At 46.1% G+C, this 25309-nt stretch overlaps 2 protein-coding genes across 2 annotated transcripts; both read left to right on the forward strand.

Moving 5' to 3' along the window:
- Nucleotides 1-553: 553 nt before the first annotated feature.
- LOC306978463 (transmembrane protein 100-like) lies at nt 554-3117 on the forward strand. The gene is made up of 2 exons (XM_079576997.1): nt 554-596; nt 2522-3117. Exon 2 carries the CDS (start codon nt 2593-2595, stop codon nt 3055-3057), a length of 465 nt encoding a protein of 154 aa, XP_079433123.1. The 5' UTR covers nt 554-596; nt 2522-2592; the 3' UTR covers nt 3058-3117.
- A 17188-nt stretch (nt 3118-20305) lies between these two features.
- smim36 (small integral membrane protein 36) lies at nt 20306-20602 on the forward strand (the record flags this gene model as incomplete). The annotated part of the gene is made up of 1 exon (XM_079577420.1): nt 20306-20602. The coding sequence occupies one exon, from the start codon at nt 20306-20308 to the stop codon at nt 20600-20602; it is 297 nt and encodes a 98-aa protein (XP_079433546.1).
- Between the last annotated feature and the right edge of the window lie 4707 nt (nt 20603-25309).

Genomic DNA, 25309 nt, shown 5'->3' on the forward strand with positions numbered 1-25309 from the left:
CCTAACGGATAAATAAAGTGAATTTGATTTGATTTGATTTGATTTGAAGGAGGACCGTCCCGGGACATGACAAAAATGTGACAAAAAAAATAACAAAAATGTGACAAAATGTGACAAAAAATGATGAAAAAATGATGAAAAAATACAAAAAATGTGACAAAAAATGTGACAAAAAAATTACAAAAAAATTGACAAAAAATGTCAAAAATGTGACAAAAAATGTGACAAAAAATGTGACAAAAATGGATGAAAAAATGACCAAAAAAATGGACAAAAAAAATGACAAAAATGTGACAAAAAATGGAAAAAATAGTTTGTTGTTTTTACATTTTCTCACTAATGACTGGTTTATTCAAAAACTAAATCCGATCCTAAATGAACAGTAAACGTGCAACACCTTTTCTCCTCTTATTGCAGCAGTGAAGGGGTTAAGCAGAGAGAGGAGCGGCTCCACTTTTCTCTCACACTTTGGTTCATTTCAAGTCCAGACGGAGCTGAGTCTGGACTGAAGGAGGACCGTCCCGGGACCAGGAGAACCAGGAGAACCAGGAGCACCAGGAGCATCAGGAGCACCAGGAGACGCTCCTCATCTCCATGTGAGTAAACATGGATCTTTCTCCTCTGCTCTAACTTATGTTTAAAGCGATTTGGACTTTCTTTGTTGGATATTTAACCTTTTTCTCCAGTTCAGCTTTACCCAAATCTATCAGCGTCTCAGCGTAATGACCTCAGTATTGTCTTTAAACTGTATATTTTCCTTCCAGAAGCTTCTCACAATATTTGGATGAGTTTTGGTCGATTCGTCCAAACAGAGCTGGTGTAACTGAGGCACATCTGTGGCCGCCTTGCGTGCCTATGCCTTTTCAGCTCCGCCCACATTAAACCCCTTAACTCCCGCCTGAACCGAGCACATTTTCTCCAGTTTGGCTTTACCCCAATCCAAAAGCTTCTGGAAAAAAGGTGAGAAAATAGAGACAAAACTGAGACAAAAAAATGATGGAAATGTGACAAAAAAGTGATGAAAAAGTGACGAAAAATTGACGAACAAATGACAAAAATGTAATAAAAAAAATGACAAAAAATGACAAAAAATGTAATAAAAAAAATGACAAAAAATGACAAAAATGTGAAAAAAATGACAAAAAAATGACAAAATGTGATAAAAAAAATTAGAAAAAAATTTAGAAAAATATTTAGAAAAAAATGACTCAAAAAAATTACAAAAATTACAAAAAATGACCAAAAAAAATGACAAAAATATGATAAAAAATTGACAAAAAAATGACAAAAAAATGACAAAAAAATGACAAAAATGTGATAAAAATATAATAAAAAATGACCAAAATGTGACAAAAAAAAGCTACAAAATGAGTTGAATACCCAACAAAAAAATGATGAAAAAACATCTGATGACGTGAGGAAAAAGATCCTCTCGGTTGAGGCGGGAGTTAAGAGGTTAACCTGGACTGAGGTCAGGACTTTGTAACAGTTTGTCCGTTTGAAGAAACATCTGCCCCGAGCTTTAACTTCCTTCCAAACAGCCCCCCCCCCCCCCCCAGGTCCAAAAGATTCTGGAAAAAAGCTGTGAGAATAGCAACAAAACTGAGACGAAAAGAATGACAAAAATGTGACAAAAAATGACAAAAATGTGATTAAAATGACAAAAATGTGACCAAAAAATGACAAAAAAATGACAAAAAATGACAAAAATGTGAAAAAAAAATTACAAAAAAATGACAAAAAAGGGAAAAAAAATGACAAAAAAATGACAAAAATGTGAAAAAAAAATGACAAAAAAATGACAAAAAAATGACCAAAATGTGAAAAAAAATGACAAAAAAATGACCAAAATGTGACAAAAAAATGACAAAAAAAAAGTTACATAAATGAGTTGAATTCCCAACACAAAAATGATGAAAAAACATCTGATGACGTGAGGAAACAGATCCTCTCGGTTCAGGCGGGAGTTAAGAGGTTAACCTGGACTGAGGTCAGGACTTTGTAACAGTTTGTCCGTTTGAAGAAACATCTGCCCCGAGCTTTAACTTCCTGCTCTGCAGATGTTGCTCCAATATTTCCACATAGAGTTCTTTCTTCATGATGTCAAGTGCACCGGCCCCTCCCACAGCAAACACCCCCCCCCCCCCAAGTCCAAAAGATTCTGGAAAAAAGCTGAGAGAATAGCAACAAAACTGAGACGAAAACAGTGACGGAAATGTGATTAAAAAAATGACAAAAAAATGATAAAAATTTGATTTAAAAAAATTACAAAATGTGACAAAAAAATGACCAAAAGCGACAAAAAAATGACAAAAATCGATGAAAAAATGCCAAAAAAAAGACTAAAATGTGACAAAATGTGACCAAAAAAATGACAAATATTTTATTAAAAAATGTGACAAAAAATGACAAAAAAAAGACAAAAAAATGTTAAAAAATTGATAAAAAAATGACAAAAAATTTGACAAAAAAACATCTGGTTCCACTGTCTCTATACATCTGTTTACTCTTTGTCTCGTAGGTAGCTGTTCTCTGATCGGCCCCGCCCCTCTCCTCCGATCGCCCCGCCCCCCTGCCCTCTGATTGGCCGTCATGGCGCACCTCTTCCTGGCCAGTAAGCTGTCGTTCCCTGACGATGGAAAAGCCCGGATGCCCCGCAGCGCCTCGTCCCGGATCCCCACGTCCTGCTCCAGCGACAGACTGTCCACTCACGGGAAGGTGCGGCCGGTCTCCGTGGTGACACGCTCCGCCCCCTCCGCGGCCGACATGCGGCTGTCGGTGGCGACGGGCGGCGAGGCTTCGTGCTGGCGCTGCCTCCTCCCCTTCGGCGCCGTGACGCTGGTGGGCGGGGCCATGCTCGCCGCCGTGGGCTTCGCCAGCTCAGGCTCCGCCTCCCCCCGGATGGGCCTCTTCGGGCTCGGCCTCCTCGGGGCCGCCGGCCTCATGTTGGGAACCAGCGCCCTCTGCTGGCGGCTGTCGCAGCGGCGGCAGAAGAAAGAGAAGAGGAGGGAGAGTCAGACAGCGCTCGTGCAGCAGCGCGCCCAGTCTATCGCTTAGACACGCCCACTCCATCGCTTAGACACGCCCACTCCACCACTGAGACACGCCCACTGAACCAGCGCCCTCTGCTGGCGGCTGTCGCAGCGGCGGCAGAAGAAAGAGAAGAGGAGGGAGAGTCAGACGGCGCTCGTGCAGCAGCGCGCGCAGTCTATCGCTTAGACACGCCCACTATCGCTTAGACCCGCCCACTCCATCACTTAGACACGCCCACCGAGACACGGCAGAAGAAAGAGAAGAGGAGGGAGAGTCAGACGGCGCTCGTGCAGCAGCGCGCCCAGTCTATCGCTTAGACACGCCCACTCTATCGCTTAGACACGCCCACTTAGACACGCCCACTGAACCAGCGCCCTCTGCTGGAGGCTGTCGCAGCGGCGGCAGAAGAAAGAGAAGAGGAGGGAGAGTCAGACGGCGCTCGTCCAACAGCGCGCCCAGTCTATCGCTTAGACACGCCCACTCCATCACTTAGACACGCCCACTGAGACACGCCCACTCCATCACTTTGACACGCCCACTGAACCAGCGCCCTCTGCTGGCGGCTGTCGCAGCGGCGGCAGAAGAAAGAGAAGAGGAGGGAGAGTCAGACGGCGCTCGTCCAACAGCGCGCCCAGTCTATCGCTTAGACACGCCCACTCCATCGCTGAGACACGCCCACTCCATCACTGAGACACGCCCACTCCATCACTGAGACACGCCCACTCCATCACTGAGACACGCCCACTCCATCACTGAGACACGCCCACTCCATCACTGAGACACGCCCACTCCATCACTGAGACACGCCCACTCCATCACTGAGACACGCCCACTCCATCACTGAGACACGCCCACTCCATCACTTAGACACGCCCACTCCATCACTTAGACACGCCCAGTCTATCGCTTAGACACGCCCACTCCATCACTTAGACACGCCCACTCTATCACTGAGACACGCCCACTCCATCACTTAGACACGCCCAGTCTATCGCTTAGACACGCCCACTCCATCACTGAGACACGCCCACTCTATCACTGAGACACGCCCACTCCATCACTGAGACACGCCCACTCTATCACTGAGACACGCCCAGTCTATCGCTTAGACACGCCCACTCCATCACTGAGACACGCCCAGTCTATCGCTTAGACACGCCCACTCTATCGCTTAGACACACCCACTCCATCACTGAGACACGCCCAGTCTATCGCTTAGACACGCCCACTCTATCACTGAAACACGCCCACTCCACCACTGAGACACGCCCACTCCATCACTGAGACACGCCCACTGAACCAGCGCCCTCTGCTGGCGGCTGTCGCAGCGGCGGCAGAAGAAAGAGAAGAGGAGGGAGAGTCAGACGGCGCTCGTCCAGCAGCGCGCCCAGTCTATCGCTTAGACACGCCCACTCCATCACTGAGACACGCCCACTCCATCACTGAGACACGCCCACTGAACCAGCGCCCTCTGCTGGAGGCTGTCGCAGCGGCGGCAGAAGAAAGAGAGGAGGAGGGAGAGTCAGACGGCGCTCGTCCAACAGCGCGCCCAGTCTATCGCTTAGACACGCCCACTCTATCACTGAGACACGCCCACTCCATCACTGAGACACGCCCACTCTATCACTTAGACACGCCCACTCCATCACTGAGACACGCCCACTGAACCAGCGCCCTCTGCTGGAGGCTGTCGCAGCGGCGGCAGAAGAAAGAGAAGAGGAGGGAGAGTCAGACAGCGCTCGTCCAACAGCGCGCCCAGTCTATCGCTTAGACACGCCCACTCCATCGCTGAGACACGCCCACTCCATCGCTGAGACACGCCCACTCCATCACTTAGACACGCCCACTGAGACACGCCCACTCTATCACTTAGACACGCCCAGTCTATCGCTTAGACACGCCCAGTCTATCGCTTAGACACGCCCAGTCCATCGCTTAGACACGCCCACTACATCGCTTAGACACGCCCACTACATCGCTGAGACACGCCCACTACATCGCTGAGACACGCCCAGTCTATCACTGAGACACGCCCACTCCATCGCTTAGACACGCCCAGTCTATCGCTTAGACACGCCCACTACATCGCTGAGACACGCCCACTCTATCACTGAGACACGCCCACTCCATCACTGAGACACGCCCACTCTATCACTGAGACACGCCCACTCCATCGCTTAGACACGCCCACTCCATCACTTAGACACGCCCACTCTATCACTGAGACACGCCCACTCCATCACTTAGACACGCCCACTCTATCACTGAGACACGCCCACTCCATCGCTTAGACACGCCCACTCCATCACTTAGACACGCCCAGTCTATCACTGAGACACGCCCACTCCATCGCTTAGACACGCCCAGTCTATCGCTTAGACACGCCCACTACATCGCTGAGACACGCCCACTCTATCACTGAGACACGCCCACTCCATCACTTAGACACGCCCACTCCATCACTGAGACACGCCCACTCTATCGCTAATGCTCCGTCCACACCAAACTCGATTTGGGCGTCAAAAACGCGCGTCACGCCCGTTGTTGGACGCCTGTGCTCATTGAAGTCAGACGCTCGTAAACCAAGCGTCAAGACGCTCTCGACGCGCGTCAAGAGCGTCGTCGTGGAGCGCGTTGGGAGGAGCATCTCTGTTGCCGTTGTCAGTTATCAGTTATCAACATGGATGACATAGAGAGAGTGGCTTGGCTTTTATTGCTTCATAAAGCCAGACAACGTCGTCTACGGGCTCGTCGGCGCCGTGTCTGGATTCATGAGATCGTCCGAAGGCGTTCTCAGTTTGGCGAGTTTCACCATTTGCTCCAGGAGCTGCGCTCGGACGACAGTCGCTTTCAACGGTACTTCCGCCGCTTTGAATCCTGGTGTTTAGATAAAGAAGCACTGATGTGTCTTTCTAAAAATAAAAAGTCCCAGAGCGGCTGTAGCTCCGGTTCACAAAGAAGCTAAACGTCCGTGACTTGTGACTTGTTTACATCTGCGGGGCCGGCGTAGAATCTGCCCCGGTGGCTCAGCTACAACGTCACTGTGGGGAGAAAGCTCCTGATTGGTCGACGCTCACGAATTTCTCCAAAAAGTTCAACATTTCCCAACTCGAGCGTCGGCCGCGCTCGACGCCCTGGAGGCGTCAAACGCTCACCAAGCGCGAAAAACCTCAAAACGCGCCGCAGAGGAGGCGTGTGACGCGCTGCGGGACATCTTGACGCCCCCCGGAGGCGCGTCCTCCATGTATTTTAAATGTAAACCTGACGCTTTGGAGGCGCCAAATCGAGTTTGGTGTGGACAGAGCATTAGACCTGCTCTACTCTCCGCCCCCTGTCATGTGACTGTTTTACTACTCTCCGCCCCCTGTCATGTGACTGTTTTACTACTCTCCGCCCCCTTGTCATGTGACTGTTTTACTACTCTCCGCCCCCTTGTCATGTGACTGTTTTACTGCTCTCCGCCCCCCTGTCATGTGACTGTTTTACTGCTCTCCGCCCCCCTGTCATGTGACTGTTTTAGACTCTCCGCCCCCCTGTCATGTGACTGTTTTACTACTCTCCGCCCCCTGTCATGTGACTGTTTTACTACTCTCCGCCCCCTTGTCATGTGACTGTTTTACTGCTCTCCGCCCCCCTGTCATGTGACTGTTTTACTGCTCTCCGCCCCCCTGTCATGTGACTGTTTTAGACTCTCCGCCCCCCTGTCATGTGACTGTTTTACTGCTCTCCGCCCCCTGTCATGTGACTGTTTTACTGCTCTCCGCCCCCTTGTCATGTGACTGTTTTACTACTCTCCGCCCCCTGTCATGTGACTGTTTTACTGCTCTCCGCCCCCTTGTCATGTGACTGTTTTACTACTCTCCGCCCCCCTGTCATGTGACTGTTTTACTGCTCTCCGCCCCCCCGTCATGTGACTGTTTTACTACTCTCCGCCCCCTTGTCATGTGACTGTTTTACTGCTCTCCGCCCCCCCGTCATGTGACTGTTTTACTACTCTCCGCCCCCTTGTCATGTGACTGTTTTACTGCTCTCCGCCCCCCTGTCATGTGACTGTTTTACTGCTCTCCGCCCCCTTGTCATGTGACTGTTTTACTACTCTCCGCCCCCTTGTCATGTGACTGTTTTACTGCTCTCCGCCCCCTGTCATGTGACTGTTTTACTGCTCTCCGCCCCCTTGTCATGTGACTGTTTTACTACTCTCCGCCCCCTGTCATGTGACTGTTTTACTGCTCTCCGCCCCCTTGTCATGTGACTGTTTTACTGCTCTCCGCCCCCTGTCATGTGACTGTTTTACTGCTCTCCGCCCCCTTGTCATGTGACTGTTTTACTGCTCTCCGCCCCCTGTCATGTGACTGTTTTACTACTCTCCGCCCCCTTGTCATGTGACTGTTTTACTGCTCTCCGCCCCCTTGTCATGTGACTGTTTTACGACTCTCCGCCCCCTGTCATGTGACTGTTTTACTGCTCTCCGCCCCCCTGTCATGTGACTGTTTTACTGCTCTCCGCCCCCTTGTCATGTGACTGTTTTACGACTCTCCGCCCCCTGTCATGTGACTGTTTTACTACTCTCCGCCCCCCTGTCATGTGACTGTTTTACGACTCTCCGCCCCCCTGTCATGTGACTGTTTTACTACTCTCCGCCCCCTTGTCATGTGACTGTTTTACTACTCTCCGCCCCCTGTCATGTGACTGTTTTACTGCTCTCCGCCCCCTTGTCATGTGACTGTTTTACTACTCTCCGCCCCCCTGTCATGTGACTGTTTTACTGCTCTCCGCCCCCTTGTCATGTGACTGTTTTACTGCTCTCCGCCCCCTTGTCATGTGACTGTTTTACTACTCTCCGCCCCCTTGTCATGTGACTGTTTTACTGCTCTCCGCCCCCCTGTCATGTGACTGTTTTACTGCTCTCCGCCCCCCTGTCATGTGACTGTTTTAGACTCTCCGCCCCCCTGTCATGTGACTGTTTTACTACTCTCCGCCCCCTGTCATGTGACTGTTTTACTGCTCTCCGCCCCCTTGTCATGTGACTGTTTTACTGCTCTCCGCCCCCCTGTCATGTGACTGTTTTACTACTCTCCGCCCCCTTGTCATGTGACTGTTTTACGACTCTCCGCCCCCTTGTCATGTGACTGTTTTACTACTCTCCGCCCCCTTGTCATGTGACTGTTTTACTGCTCTCCGCCCCCTGTCATGTGACTGTTTTACTACTCTCCGCCCCCTTGTCATGTGACTGTTTTACTACTCTCCGCCCCCTTGTCATGTGACTGTTTTACTGCTCTCCGCCCCCCCGTCATGTGACTGTTTTACTGCTCTCCGCCCCCCTGTCATGTGACTGTTTTACTGCTCTCCGCCCCCCTGTCATGTGACTGTTTTACTGCTCTCCGCCCCCCCGTCATGTGACTGTTTTACTACTCTCCGCCCCCTTGTCATGTGACTGTTTTACTGCTCTCCGCCCCCCTGTCATGTGACTGTTTTACTGCTCTCCGCCCCCCCGTCATGTGACTGTTTTACTGCTCTCCGCCCCCCTGTCATGTGACTGTTTTACTACTCTCCGCCCCCTTGTCATGTGACTGTTTTACTGCTCTCCGCCCCCTTGTCATGTGACTGTTTTACTGCTCTCCGCCCCCTTGTCATGTGACTGTTTTACTGCTCTCCGCCCCCTTGTCATGTGACTGTTTTACTGCTCTCCGCCCCCCTGTCATGTGACTGTTTTACTACTCTCCGCCCCCCTGTCATGTGACTGTTTTACTGCTCTCCGCCCCCCCGTCATGTGACTGTTTTACTACTCTCCGCCCCCTTGTCATGTGACTGTTTTACTGCTCTCCGCCCCCCCGTCATGTGACTGTTTTACTACTCTCCGCCCCCTTGTCATGTGACTGTTTTACTGCTCTCCGCCCCCTTGTCATGTGACTGTTTTACTGCTCTCCGCCCCCTGTCATGTGACTGTTTTACTACTCTCCGCCCCCCTGTCATGTGACTGTTTTACTACTCTCCGCCCCCTTGTCATGTGACTGTTTTACTACTCTCCGCCCCCTTGTCATGTGACTGTTTTACGACTCTCCGCCCCCTGTCATGTGACTGTTTTACTGCTCTCCGCCCCCCTGTCATGTGACTGTTTTACGACTCTCCGCCCCCTGTCATGTGACTGTTTTAGACTCTCCGCCCCCTGTCATGTGACTGTTTTAGACTCTCCGCCCCCCTGTCATGTGACTGTTTTAGACTCTCCGCCCCCTGTCATGTGACTGTTTTAGACTCTCCGCCCCCCTGTCATGTGACTGTTTTAGACTCTCCGCCCCCCTGTCATGTGACTGTTTTAGACTCTCCGCCCCCCCGTCATGTGACTGTTTTAGACTCTCCGCCCCCCCGTCATGTGACTGTTTTAGACTCTCCGCCCCCCCGTCATGTGACTGTTTTAGACTCTCCGCCCCCCTGTCATGTGACTGTTTTCTGTCGTTTTAAACTGTGAAACCAGTTATTTGTGATCGTCTTCATCGCGAGGCCCTGGAGGACCTCCGGGTGGATGAAGGGCCCCCACTGCCCCAACACAAAGCACCATCATGTACAATAGGCCCCTCCTCCTCCTGCTCAGAGGCACCGCCCACCAGAGACTGTACTGAACCGCAGCTCTCTGCTCCCCCTGGTGGTGCCTGGAGGCGCAACAGGACACAAACTCACGACATAAACCTGTGTAAATACGAAACATTTGTAGAGACTGAACAGCAGGATTAGGAAAGTTAAAACAGCGCTGTCCCTTTAAGAGTGTTTTGTGCATGACCTTTAGTAACGATTAGGAGTTTGTGTCTTTAAAGTTTAGATATCGGACGTAAATAAACGGTTCATTCATTCACCCGTGAACACAGACAGTGGAGGAAAGGAGGGTGAAGTGTCTTGCCCAAGGACACAACACCAGAGTGCACCTGCGGGATTCGAACCCACGACCCTGAGTTTGTGCAGTTTCAGTCATAAACATGAGGAAAAATTATGTTTCATATAAAAATAAGCCGTTTTATGTAAAAATGAAAAGGTTAAATGTTTATGTTCTGAGTCATTGTATATGTTTGTAACTTAATGTGTGAGTTAACCTCTGAACTCCCGCCTGAACCGAGAGGAGCTTTGTCCTCACGTCACGATTCTTTTTCCATCATTTTTTTTGTTGGGGATTCAACTCATTTCAACTCATTTTTGTAACTTTTTTGTCATTTTTTTTGTCAATTTTTTGTCACATTTTTATCACATTTTTGTCATTTTTTTGTCAATTTTTTGTCATTTTTTTGTCACATTTTTGTCATTTTTTTGTCACATTTTTGTCATTTTTTTGTCACATTTTTGTCATTTTTTTGTCATTTTTTTGTCACATTTTCGTCATTTTTTTTCATTTTTTTTTCTTTTTTTGTCAATTTTTGTCAATTTCTTGTGACATTTTTGCCACTTTTTCATCAATTTTTTGTCACTTTTTGGTCACATTTCCATCCTTGTTTTCGTCTCAGTTTTGTTGCTTTTTTCCAGAAGCTTTTGGATTGGGGTAAAGCCAAACTGGAGAAAACGTGCTCGGTTCAGGCGGGAGTTAAGGGGTTAAAGAGCGTTTCCTCGTAAATAAGAACTTGTTCCTCGTGATATTAAATAATCTGATTAAAACTCCTGGTTTATGACGTCGTAATTATGAAAAACAAAGTGAATGTATAAATCAGACCCAGAACACTTGTAGCCCCGCCCCCTCTGATGGAGAACCCGCGGTGACATCACTCACAGCCCCGCCCCCTCTGATGGTGACATCACTCACAGACCCCGCCCCCGTTTCCCATAAACCTCAGTGACGCAACAGAAGAAGAAGCTCCATTTTGGAATATTGGGATTATGAGTCGACGGGGATTATGTTATTAAATTTGAGCAGCTTTAGATCAGAGGGAACGCTGGGATTAACTCTGCCCTCTGCGGCCGTCCTACTGTCATATACTACTACAACTACTACTACTACAACTACTACTACAACTACAACTACTCTACAAGTACTACAACAACTACAACTACAACTACTCTACAAGTACTACCACAACTACTGTCCTACTGTCCACGAGTACAACAACTACTGCGACTAGATCAGAGGGAACGCTGGGATTAACTCTGCCCTCTGCGCCCGTCCTACTGTTCAATACTACAACTACTACTACAAGTACTACTACTACAACTACTACTACAACTACTACTGCTACAACTACTACTGCTACAACTACAACTACTACAACTACAACTACAACTACTACAACTACTACTACAACTACAACTACTCTACAACTACTACAACTACTACTACAACTACTACTACTACTACAAGTACTACAACTACTACTACAACTACAACTACTCTACAAGTACTACAACTACTACTACAACTACTACTACTACTACAAGTACTACTACAACTACAACTACTCTACAAGTACTACAACAACTACTGTCCTACTGTCTACGAGTACAAGTACTACGACTAGATCAGGGGGAACGCTGGGATAAACTCTGCCCTCTGCGGCCGTCCTACTGTCATATACTACTACAACTACTACAACTACAAGTACTACTACAACTACAACTACAACTACTCTACAAGTACTACAACAACTACTGTCCTACTGTCTACGAGTACAAGTACTACGACTAGATCAGAGGGAACGCTGGGATTAACTCTGCGGCCGTCCTACTGTCGAATACTACTACAACTACTACAACTACTCATACTACAACTACTACTACAACTACACTACAAGTACTACAACAACTACTGTCCTACTGTCCAATACTACAACTACTACTACTACAACTACTACTTCTACAACTACTACAACTACAACTACACTACAAGTACTACAACAACTACTGTCCTACTGTCCAATACTACAACTACTACTACTACAACTACTACTTCTACAACTACTACTACAACTACACTACAAGTACTACAACAACTACTGTCCTACTGTCCAATACTACAACTACTACTACTACAACTACTACTTCTACAACTACTACAACTACAACTACACTACAAGTACTACAACAACTACTGTCCTACTGTCCAATACTACAACTACTACTACTACAACTACTACTTCTACAACTACTACTACAACTACACTACAAGTACTACAACAACTACTGTCCTACTGTCCAATACTACAACTACTACTTCTACAACTACTACAACTACAACTACTACTACAACTACACTACAAGTACTACAACAACTACTGTCCTACTGTCCAATACTACAACTACTACTACTACAACTACTACTTCTACAACTACTACAACTACAACTACAACTACAACTACTCTACAGGTACTACAACAACTACTACGACTAGATCAGAGGGAACGCTGGGATGAACTCTGCGGCCGTCCTACTGTCGAATACTACTACTACAACTACCACTACAACTACTACTACTACTACTACTACTACTGCTACAACTACTACTACTACTACAACTACTACTACAAGTACTACAACAACTACTGTCCTACTGTCTACGAGTACAACAACTACTGCGACTAGATCAGAGGGAACGCTGGGATTAACTCTGTGCCCGTCCTACTGTCATATACTACTACTGTCTAAGAGTACTACTACAACCACTACTACTACTGTTGTCTACGAGTACCACAGCTACTACAACTACTGTCCTACTGTCTACGAGTACTACTACTGCGACTAGATCAGAGGGAACGCTGGGATTAACTCTGAGGCTGTCCTACTGTCATATACTACAACTACTACTACAACTACTACTACTACTACACTACAAGTACTACTACTACAGCTACTACAACTACAAGAACTACAACAACTACTGTCCTACTGTCTACGAGTGCAAGTACTACGACTAGATCAGAGGGAACGCTGGGATAAACTCTGCGGCCGTCCTACTGTCCAATACTACTACAACTACTCTACAAGTACTATGTGACAAAGGTTGCTTTGTTCCCTTAGTTTATTTTGTCACGTTAGTTATGTTCAGGTATTCATTGTTTCACATTTGTCCTTTTTTTTTGCAATATCCAACTAAACAGTAAACTAAACTATCCCGGGTTTGTTTTGTTTAGTTGTTTGGTTGACCTTTTCATTTCAGCATCACACACTCTATCTAGTTTTAAATCTTTTTTGTTGGGTGTAAAATGTTTAGTTTGTAAAGAACACATCAACCGGGTAATACCTACCACCTGGTCACAAAGAGGAGGTGTGGCCTCGTTGGGCGGCCATTTTAAAATCTTGGGTGCATCCCATGGACCAGTCCATGTGCAGGGGGGGATTGGTTTTGAGTTTTGTGTTTATTTGACGTTTGTTTTGCTTTTGTTCGGTATTTTGTGTTTGAAGGCTGGCAAAGCCTTAACACGTGCGGGGATGAAAGCAACCCGGGAGAATTTGTCTGTACAAGAAACCTATCCTGTGAGTGTAAAATGTAAATATACCTCCAGGTAGAATGTAACTACCAGGGAAGGGCTTCCTGCTATAAAAGGGTCGGGCAATCAGTCAAGTAGAAAACCATGTAGCCGTGTGCATGGGGAGTTTTCCTCAGTTCAGTTAAGTTCTGTTGTATGAGTTTGTTGAGTTTTTTTGACAGTTCTTTTTGTAAATATGTACAGTTTTGTTTTTCCCCACGGTGCAATAAATTGGGCTATTCCGGAAGTTTTTGATTCTGCCTCCTGCTTAAACACTTTGGCCAGCATCTCAATCAATCAATCAAATTTTAAACCAGAAGGTGCCCAGAGCGCTTTCCAGGATAAAAACAAGAATCATAGTAGACAAAAATAAATACAAAAACACATAAAAACAGCAGTCGAGTCGGTGGCTTTGTATCGAAGGCTTTCCTGAAAAGATGTGTCTTCAACTGTGATTTAAAAACACTCAACTCTGTGATGTTTCGAAGCTGTAATGGAAGTGCGTTCCACAGCTTTGGGCCTTGTGCGGCAAATGACCGGCCTCCAAACTTTGTGTATTTGAACTTGGGAGTGACCAGGGAGGTGTGTTCAGAGGAGCGCAGAGTTCTGGCTGGTTCGTAGACCGTTACTAATTCGGTAAGGTCGGCCGGGGCCAGACCATTGATGGCCTTGAAAACAAACATCAGGACCTAAAAGTCCACCCTAAACGCCACCGGGAGCCAGTGGAGAGAGCGGAGGACTGGGCTGATGTGTGAGCGTCTGGAGCCAGTGGAGAGAGCGGAGGACTGGGCTGATGTGTGAGCGTCTGGAGCCAGTGGAGAGAGCGGAGGACCGGGCTGATGTGTGAGTGTCTGGAGCCAGTGGAGAGAGCGGAGGACTGGGCTGATGTGTGAGCGTCTGGAGCCAGTGGAGAGAGCGGAGGACCGGGCTGATGTGTGAGTGTCTGGAGCCAGTGGAGAGAGCGGAGGACTGGGCTGATGTGTGAGCGTCTGGAGCCAGTGGAGAGAGCGGAGGACCGGGCTGATGTGTGAGCGTCTGGAGCCGGTGGAGAGAGTGGAGGACTGGGGTGATGTGTGAGCGTCTGGAGCCAGTGGAGAGAGCGGAGGACTGGGGTGATGTGTGAGCGTCTGGAGCCAGTGGAGAGAGCGGAGGACCGGGCTGATGTGTGAGCGTCTGGAGGTGTTGGAGAGGAGACGAGCTGCTGCGTTTTGTACCAGTTGAAGCCGATTGAGGAGTGATTGGTTCAGTCCAGTGTAGAGGGCGTTACAGTCGTCTATCCTCGAGCTGATGAAGGCATGGACGGCCTTTTCCAGGTCAGCTCGGGACAAGAAAGACTTGATCTTACTCAGTAGCCTTAGCTGGTAAAAGCTCGCTTTCACAACTGCACCAGGTGGCAAACGAGTTCAAGAGGCTGAAACACACGGAGCTTGCAGCAGAATGCAGAGAGGCTGGGTGGGCGGCTACTATCTACCCCGCAGAGGTAGGCAGCGGGGGCTTTGTGGGGAAATCCATGCTGCGCTTGCTCAGAGATGTCGGGATCGCAGGAGCAAAGCTGAGGAGGGCCGTTAAGGAGTTGGCGGAAGAGGCGGAGAAGGCGAGCTTCTGGTTGTGGGTGCGTAGGAAGGAGGAGATCTGGGGGACAACAGCAAAGTAGGGTCAGCTGCAGGGGGTGGCGGGGAGACGTCCCTATTCAGCCACCGCCCCACCACCGGGAGATGTACTGGCTAGGGGGCGAAACACCATTGATTCCCCCAGCGGCCCGCAGAGGGAGCTCCACACAGGAAACGAGACTCTGGCGCCGAGATGTCGTTAGATACAGTCGGCATCGCGTCACAAAAGGGGGCGTGGCCTCGCTGAGGGGGAAACGGAGTCTCAAGTCTGAGTCAGGTCCATATGGGTGTTTACTCACAGCAGATTGTTCAGTAAAACAGCACTCGTAGCTAGCGTTAGCATTAGCACGATGCTAACATGTAGCGTCCTGTTAGCATTCTCTGTTATTTCTGTGTTTATGGGCTGTTGAACCTCTTTGCTCCATGTCTTTGTATCTTTATTTACTTTAAAACTTTATTCATAATTCAGCGTTTTTTAATAATTAGAGAAAATTTAGATGGTTTCCAAATTGTTTTCCCCCTTCACTGTTTTCAAACATGACCATATATGGGCGATTCCACTCTCTCACATGAACGGATCCCAAAGACTCGGCTCCTGGAAAAGAGCCGTGATTTTTTTGTCAATTTTTTTATCACATTTTGGCATAGACTGTAAAAAAAATGGACGTCTTCTGCTCACTCCTCCCCGTTTACCATAATGACCATGGTCTTACAGACTCTCCTCCCCAGCTCTGATGAAGCATGTTCCTAAAAAGGGCATAAGGGCGGGATTTTCACCGTAGACTCCGCCCTTGTGTGACGTGTAGCTCGCGCTGCTCCGATGCTAACAGTCCGACTCTCATTAAGTACAAGATTTCTAAAGTTCTTCTTATAAAAACCAGCCTGGTTTCATATATTGTTATTAACCCAGCGTTATCTCAGGAGGAAGATCAGCCTCGTCTAAACCCGGCGTTAAAGTTGTTTTTAAAGTGTCTAAACTCCAATGCTTTTCAATAGGGGCCTAGTGGCGATATGGAGGAACTACAGCAATGGCCCCCAGTGTCGTGGTCATAAAGCAGAGCAGCCAGCGGCCATTGCATTTTGGTCACATTTTTTGTCTTTTTTTTTAATCAATTTTTTGTAATTTTTTGTCAATTTTTTGTAATTTTTTTGTCACATTTTTGTCATTTTCTTGTCACATTTTTTATAAATTTTTTGTCATTTTTTTTACCAATTTTTTGTCAATTTTTTGTCATATTTTTGTCATTTTTTTGTCCTTTTTTTGTCATTTTTTCATCATTTTTTTGTCATTTTTTGTCACATTTTTGTCCTTTTTTTGTCCTTTTTTTGTCATTTTTTCATCATTTTTTCATCATTTTTTGTCACATTTTTGTCATTTTTTTGTCATTTTTTCATCATTTTTTTGTCATTTTTTGTCACATTTTTGTCATTTTTTTGTCATTTTTTCATCATTTTTTCATCATTTTTTGTCACATTTTTGTCATTTTTTTGTCATTTTTTCATCATTTTTTCATCATTTTTTGTCACATTTTTGTCATTTTTTTGTCATTTTTTCGTCAATTTTTTGTAATTTTTTGTCCATTTTTCATCAATTTTTCGTCAATTTTTTGTAATTTTTTTGTCACATTTTTGTAATTTTTTTGTCCATTTTTTGTCAATTTCTTGTGATATTTTTGCCTCTTTTTCATAAATTTTTCATCACTTTTTTGTCACATCTTCATCATTGTTTTCGTCGCTATTCTCACACCTTTTTTCCAGAAGCTTTTGGATTGGGGTAAAGCCAAACTGGAGAAAATGTGCTCGGTTCAGGCGGGAGTTAAGGAATTAATACCAAAACCTCTCGCCTAGAGCAGCGTGAGCGAGCGTGAAGAGCGTGAAGAGCCTGAAGAGCCTGAAGAGCCTGAAGAGCGTAAAGAGCGTGAAGAGCGTAAAGAGCGCTGACTGACGACTTTGAGGTGTCGGGCATATGTGCACCGGCCTAAACCCCTGGGCCACATCACTCTGCTCGTCCTCGGGGGTTAATCTGTGACTGCAGCCGCTTTGAGGAACACGGGGTCGAAGCACAGAGCTGCGTGTGTGCGTGTGCAGTAGCGTGTGCAGTACTGTGTGTACTCGTGTGTGTACTGGCGTGTGTACTTGTGCAGTATTAGCCCGGCGCGTGGTATTACAGTCTCATCAGGGATCTGTCAGTCCAGATGTCGCGTTCGTCCTTTGGTTTGAGATCGTCTTTTGTGCAGCTCCCGTTTCGCCTTCGGTAAGAACCTTTTATTCAATTCAATTTATTCAATACAAATACAAACAAACTACAGACACAAATACAAACAAACTACAGAGACAAATATAAACAAACTACAGAGACAAATACAAACAAACTACAGATAATGTTTTAATATGTGAGAAAGAAAGGCTTCAGAATGAACTGGTAAAAGAGACAGAAAAACTCTCTGAACCTTGTTGAGAACCGGCACATTTCCTCTAGTTTTACCCAAATCTGAAAGCTCCTCTTTTTTCATAATTTTTTCATAGTTTTTTCATTTATTCTTTTGTTGTTTTTGTAGCTTTTTCAGCATTTTTCGTCATTTTTTTGGGGGGGGGATTTTTCGTTGTTTTTTGTATTTTTTGTAATTTTGTTGCTTTTCTGTCGTGTTTTCGTGGCTATTTTGTCTTTTTTTTGTAATATTTTCATAGTTTTTTTGTCGATTCTTTTGTTTTGTTTTTAGCTTTTTCTGCATTTTTCGCAAAACATTTTTGTCATTTTTTTGTCTGATTTTTCGTCGTTTTTTTGTCGCTATTTTGTCCTTTTTTAAATAATGTTTTTGTAGTCTTTTCAGAGTTTTTTTAATCGATTCTTTTGTTTGTTTTTTTTAGCTTTTTCTGCATTTTTTGTTGGTTTTTTTACATTTTTTTTGTAATTTTTTTGTAGTTTTTTCATTTATTCTTTTGTTGTTTTTGTAGCTTTTTCAGCATTTTTTTTTTTTTGATTTTTCGTTGTTTTTTGTATTTTTTGTAATTTTGTTGCTTTTCTGTCGTGTTTTCGTGGCTATTTTGTCTTTTTTTTGTAATTTTTTCATAGTTTTTTTTGTCGATTCTTTTGTTGTTTTTTGTAGCTTTTTCTGCATTTTTCCTAATTTTTTTTTGTCTTTTTTTATCTGATTTTTTGTCGTTTTTTTGTTGCTATTTTGTCTTTTTTTAATATTTTTTTTGTAGTTTTTTCAGAGTTTTTTTATTGATTCTTTTGTTTTGTTTTTTAGCTTTTTCTGCATTTTTTGTTGTTTTTGTCGTCATTTTTTTTTGCCGCCTTCCTCAAGGACTTTCAGATTTGGGTAAAGCCAAAGCTCAGGGCTCAGAGGTCGTTCTTGTCCCTCTCGTCTGACCCGTCTGTGTCGAGAAGCTTTCAGAGGAGCTTTCAGATTTGAGTAAAACTAGAGGAAATGTGCCGGTTCTCTACAAGGTTCAGAGAGTTTTTCTGTCTCTTTACCAGTTCATTCTTAAGCCTTTACTACAGACCTCATTTGAAAGCTAAGACCTACAAAACTGATCTTTTCCCTTGCATTGTAACCGTGTTGTCATTCTTTCGCTTTCTTTATTATCTCATTATTTTGTGGCTTTTTTGTGCCTTGTTATTGTGTTTTTGTCGCACTTTGTTAAACATGTGATGAAGACATTGGTCCGTTATTATTTATTTGTATTTTTTATCGGCCGGTGTCGAGTTGAGGAAAAGCTGCTCTGATTTTGTGCCGTTTGCTTGGTTTTGCCTGAACCTCTGACTCCGCCTTAACCCAGTGCATTTTCTCCACTTCGACTTTACCCAAATCTAAAAGCTTCTGCAGAGCCACAGTGTAAAGCCTCATTTGAAAGCTAAGGCCTATGAAAGTGATCCGAACTTTTATGTCACTTCTTCGTTGTTTGTTTATAGTTTCTTTTGTCAGTTTTAAAAAAAACTATTTTTTAGCTTTTTTGTACATTTGTTTGTTTTTCATAGTTTTTTTGTTGATTCTTTTGTTGTTTTTTGTCTTTTTTTGTCATTTTGTGGTTTTTTCATGATTTTTTGTGGATTTCTTTTTTTTTGTAGCTTTTTCTGCATTTTTCTTTGTTTTTTGAATTTTTTTTGTCATTTTTTGTCCGATTTTGTTTTTCTTTTTTTGTCGTTTTTTGTCTTTTTTTTCTGTCTCGATAGTTTTGTTTATCGATTCTTTTATTTTTTGTAGCTTTTTCTGCATTTTTTGTTGTTTTATGACATTTTTTTTGTAATTTTTTTGTAATTTTTTGTCTGATTTTTCATCGTTTTTTGTCATTATTTTGTCGTTTTTTGGGTTGTTTTTTAATAATTTTGTTGTTGTTTTTTTTGTCATTTTTTTTTTCCATATTTTTTTTGTGATTCTTTTGTTTATTGTAGCTTTTTCTGCATTTTTTCGTTGTTTTTTGACATTTTTTGGTAATTTTTTGTCTGATTTTTCGTCGTTTTTTGTCATTATTTTGTCTTTTTTGGGGTTGTTTCTTCATCATTTTTTAGTAGTTTTTTCATAGTTTTTTTGTCGATTCTATTGCTGTTTTTTTGTAGCTTTTTCTGCATTTTTCCTTGTTTTTTTGACATTTTTTTGGTCATTTTTTTGTCTGTTTTTTCTACGTCTTTTCATAATTTTTTTGTCGTTTATTCATAGATTTTTTTGTCGATTGTTTTGTTTTTTGTTTCTTTTTCTGCTTTTTCATTGTTTTTTGACATTTTTTTGTCTGATTTTTCGTTGTTTCGTTGTTTTTGTCTTTTTTTTACGCTATTTTATCTTTTTTTGTTGTTTTTTCATAATTTTTTGTCGTTTTTTCATAGTTTTTTTATCGATTCTTTTGTTTTTTGTAGCCTTTTCTGCATTTTTTGTTGTTTTTTGACATTTTTTCATAATTAAAAATAAAATAAATTTTTGGTCGTTTTTTCATAATTTTTTGTAGTTTTTTGTCTTTTTTTCTGTCGCATTTTTGTCGATATTTTGTGTTTTGTTTTTTGTTCTCATAATTGTTTTATTCTTTTGTCATTTTTTTGCTGTTTTTTCATAATTTTGTTGTTTTTTGTCATTTTTGTGTCGCTTTTCTGTGGTGTTTTCGTGGCTGTTTTGCCGCCTTCCTTTCAGACTTTCAGATTTGGGTAAAGCCAAAGCTCAGGGTTCAGAGGTCGCTCTTGTCCCTCTCGTCTGACCCGTCTGTGTCCCCCCAGGGTGGGATGAACTGTGGGCGCCATGGGGTTCATGGAGTTTTACCTGGAGATCGACCCGGTGACGCTGAACCTCATCATCCTCGTGGCGTCGTACGTCATCCTCCTCCTCGTCTTCCTCATCTCCTGCATCCTGTACGACTGTCGCGGCAAAGACCCCACCAAGGAGTACACGCAGGAGGCGCCCATCACGGCCACCGCGCCCGCCCCCCAGTCCCCCATACGGCTGCTCGTCATGCAGAACTCCCCCGCGGCCGGGCGCTACGAGGGCGAGGAGCGGGGCGGGGCCGAGGAGCGCGAGAAGAGGAGCACGCTGGTGTGAGGGAGTCCAACCTGAGGGGAGGAGAGGAGCACGCTGGTGTGAGGGAGTCCAACCTGAGGGGAGAGGAGGAGCACGCTGGTGTGAGGGAGTCCAACCTGAGGGGAGAGGAGGAGCACGCGGGTGTGAGGGAGTCCAACCTGAGGGGAGGAGAGGAGCACGCTGGTGTGAGGGAGTCCAACCTGAGGGGAGGAGAGGAGCACGCGGGTGTGAGGGAGTCCAACCTGAGGGGAGGAGAGGAGCACGCTGGTGTGAGGGAGTCCAACCTGAGGGGAGGAGAGGAGGAGCACGCTGGTGTGAGGGAGTCCAACCTGAGGGGAGGAGAGGAGCACGCTGGTGTGAGGGAGTCCAACCTGAGACCGAGGGGAGAAGAGGAGCACGCTGGTGTGAGGGAGTCCAACCTGAGGGGAGGAGAGGAGCACGCTGGTGTGAGGGAGTCCAACCTGAGGGGAGGAGAGGAGCACGCTGGTGTGAGGGAGTCCAACCTGAGACCGAGGGGAGAGGAGGAGCACGCTGGTGTGAGGGAGTCCAACCCGAGGGGAGGAGAGGAGCACGCTGGTGTGAGGGAGTCCAACCTGAGGGGAGGAGAGGAGCACGCTGGTGTGAGGGAGTCCGACCTGAGGGGAGGAGAGGAGCACGCTGGTGTGAGGGAGTCCAACCTGAGGGGAGGAGAGGAGCACGCTGGTGTGAGGGAGTCCAACCTGAGGGGAGGAGAGGAGCACGCTGGTGTGAGGGAGTCCAACCTGAGGGGAGGAGAGGAGCACGCTGGTGTGAGGGAGTCCGACCTGAGGGGAGGAGAGGAGCACGCTGGTGTGAGGGAGTCCAACCTGAGGGGAGGAGAGGAGCACGCTGGTGTGAGGGAGTCCAACCTGAGGGGAGAAGAGGAGCACGCTGGTGTGAGGGAGTCCAACCTGAGACCGAGGGGAGGAGAGGAGCACGCTGGTGTGAGGGAGTCCAACCTGAGGGGAGGAGAGGAGCACGCTGGTGTGAGGGAGTCCAACCTGAGGGGAGGAGAGGAGCACGCTGGTGTGAGGGAGTCCAACCTGAGGGGAGAAGAGGAGCACGCTGGTGTGAGGGAGTCCGACCTGAGGGGAGGAGAGGAGCACGCTGGTGTGAGGGAGTCCGACCTGAGGGGAGGAGAGGAGCACGCTGGTGTGAGGGAGTCCAACCTGAGACCGAGGGGAGGAGAGGAGCACGCTGGTGTGAGGGAGTCCAACCTGAGACCGAGGGGAGGAGAGGAGCACGCTGGTGTGAGGGAGTCCAACCTGAGGGGAGGAGAGGAGCACGCTGGTGTGAGGGAGTCCGACCTGAGGGGAGGAGAGGAGCACGCTGGTGTGAGGGAGTCCAACCTGAGACCGAGGGGAGGAGAGGAGCACGCTGGTGTGAGGGAGTCCAACCTGAGGGGAGGAGAGGAGCACGCTGGTGTGAGGGAGTCCGACCTGAGGGGAGGAGAGGAGCACGCTGGTGTGAGGGAGTCCAACCTGAGGGGAGGAGAGGAGCACGCTGGTGTGAGGGAGTCCAACCTGAGGGGAGAGGAGGAGCACGCTGGTGTGAGGGAGTCCAACCTGAGGGGAGGAGAGGAGCACGCTGGTGTGAGGGAGTCCAACCTGAGGGGAGGAGAGGAGCACGCTGGTGTGAGGGAGTCCAACCTGAGGGGAGGAGAGGAGCACGCTGGTGTGAGGGAGTCCAACCTGAGGGGAGGAGAGGAGCACGCTGGTGTGAGGGAGTCCAACCTGAGGGGAGGAGAGGAGCACGCTGGTGTGAGGGAGTCCAACCTGAGGGGAGAGGAGGAGCACGCTGGTGTGAGGGAGTCCAACCTGAGGGGAGGAGAGGAGCACGCTGGTGTGAGGGAGTCCAACCTGAGACTGAGGGGAGGAGAGGAGCACGCTGGTGTGAGGGAGTCCAACCTGAGACTGAGGGGAGGAGAGGAGCACGCTGGTGTGAGGGAGTCCAACCTGAGGGGAGGAGAGGAGCACGCTGGTGTGAGGGAGTCCAACCTGAGGGGAGAGGAGGAGCACGCTGGTGTGAGGGAGTCCAACCTGAGACTGAGGGGAGGAGAGGAGCACGCTGGTGTGAGGGAGTCCAACCTGAGACTGAGGGGAGGAGAGGAGCACGCTGGTGTGAGGGAGTCCAACCTGAGGGGAGGAGAGGAGCACGCTGGTGTGAGGGAGTCCAACCTGAGGGGAGAGGAGGAGCACGCTGGTGTGAGGGAGTCCAACCTGAGACTGAGGGGAGGAGAGGAGCACGCTGGTGTGAGGGAGTCCGACCCGGGACCGTCGGGCCGTGAGGGGGCGCAGGGACAAACGTAAGGTCACTCAGGTAAGAGGCTTTTCAAAGAGTTTTCAGTCACCTCGAGTCTCTCGCTCTAAAACCCAAAAGTCGCTGCTCCTTCACGACTTTTGGGTTCATAAAGAATTATGAAAAACAAAAAACAAAAAATGACGAAAAAAAATAAAAAATACGAAAAAAAAAAAAATGACGGAAAAAAAAAAATGACGAAAAAACAACAAAAAAATTATGGGGAAAAAAAAGACAAAAAAAAAACAAAACAAAAAAAACGACGAAAAAAAATGACGAAAAAACTTTTTGGGAAAAAACAAAAAAATGACGAAAAAACAAAAAATGACGAAAAAACTAAAAAAAAGACGAAAAAAAAAAGAAAATGACGGAAAAAAAATAAAAAATGACGAAAAAACTAAAAAATTATGAAAAAACAACAAAAGGCCTCGTGAAAGACCCAGGACACACTGGTGGGACTATGTCTCCGAGCTGGCCTGGTGTGGCCAAGGCAACACTTCAGGCATGTTTTTAATGAGGGAGTGACAGAATAACATGATGGAAAGCTTGAAAAAGTCCATTTTGCAGAATACCCCCCTTTAAAATCGAGTCGGTTTGAACTAATCGAAGATCAGATAAAAACGCTAATGCAAATCGAACAAATAGAAATCCCACAGGAAACAAACAAATTAACTTTTACTGTAAAAAATATTTATTTATCACTTGAAATTATACAAAATATGTTTTATCTGCTCTAAGGCCAAACCAAATCTACTCCAACTTTAGATTTAATGTCTTAATTCAAGTAGATTTAAGTCACTTCTTCCTATAGATGAGTATTCTTTTAGGATTATGGCCTTAAAGGATGCTCTGTTAAGACATTTTAAGGAGTTGACAGTATTTTTCCCATTGCTAGAGTACTTTAACAGGCCTTTGATCTCCGATTTGGGTCAAAATATTTCTCAAAATCATCTCGAGGGCCAGAGTTTGATGATGGAGGGCCGGTTCTGGCCCCCGGGCCTGATGTTGCCGACCCCTGATGTTCATGAAACCTGAAGCTCCAGGACCAGGGGCTCGTTTGAAAACTTCAAGTCTCTCGTTTCCAACACAAAGACCAGAGTCTCACTTTCTGCTCCAAAGTTATTTCCCAAAGCCGCCGATGTTGGAGACGGCGGGAGAGCAGCACAATTCGATGCCCCCGTCCAGCAGATGGCGCCCTGGGAGGCCGCCTGGGTCACCTATGCCCAGGGAGTCCACACAGCGCCGCCTGCTGGACCGAGCTCGCCCCACATGAGCTCCTCGTCGTCCCGGTGTCGCAGCAGATGGACGGAGGACGTTTCCCCGGAGACCGTCGGCCAATCAGCCGCTCCGGTTTTACCCGTATTAGTCTGATTGGATTTTGCCTCGTTGCCGTTTTAATCCGTGTTTTCTTCCGTTCGGGATTGACTTCATTCATAAAGATATTAATGTCCATAACAATAATAATCCGCTCTGATCCGGCGCCGCCGCCGCGAAGCCTCAGTCCCTCTGCAGGAAACAAATAACAGAACAAACTACAGGAAACACATAACAGAACAAACTACAGGAAACTAATAACAGGACAAACTACAGGAAACTAATAACAGGACAAACTACAGGAAACTAATAACAGGACAAACTACAGGAAACTAATAACAGGACAAACTACAGGAAACAAATAACAGAAGAAACTACAGGAAACTAATAACAGGACAAACTACAGGAAACTAATAACAGGACAAACTACAGGAAACTAATAACAGAAGAAACTACAGGAAACTAATAACAGGACAAACTACAGGACAAACTACAGGAAACAAACTAAACTTTTTGGTTTCTTTTTAAGACACTAGGTTGAAACAAACAAAAGCTGTTCAATTACGCGTTCCGTCGAAACGCGTAATTGAACAGGCTTCGCCGAGGGAGAAAATAGAATCTTTAGAGAAACACACTCTTTTTATCCATATGGGCCTGATTTACACCTGACTTTATTTATGTGATAAATAAGTTCATATTCCACCAGAAAATGGCTAAAAAGAGGGAAAATTGTGTTTCTCTAAAGATTCTATTTTCCCCCTCGGCGAAGCCACGCCCCCTTCTATGACGAGATGCCGTCTGTATCTATGGATATTTTCTCACAGCAGATTGTTCAGTAGAAGTGAAAAAACGGCAGTTGTAGCTAGCGCTAGCTAACCGTTAGCATTAGCCCGATGCTAACATGTAGCATCATGTTAGCATTCTCCCTTATTCATGTATTTATGGGCTGTTGAACCACTTTGCTCCTCCCCATGTCTTTGTATCTTTATTTAGTAGAAACTATATTCATAATTCAGCGTTTGTTAAAGCAGTTTTTAAATAATTAGAGAAAGTTTAGATTTTTCTCCAAATTGTTTTCCCCCTTAACTGTTTTCAAAC

Source organism: Gobius niger, assembly GCF_951799975.1.
Source record: "Gobius niger genome assembly, chromosome: 19".
In the NCBI taxonomy this organism is placed as follows: Eukaryota; Metazoa; Chordata; class Actinopteri; order Gobiiformes; family Gobiidae; genus Gobius; species Gobius niger.

Coding starts and splice junctions, on each gene's coding strand:
- LOC306978463 (XM_079576997.1), top strand. CDS start 2,593: ATGGCGCACCTCTTCCTGGCCAGTAAGCTGTCGTTCCCTGACGATGGA.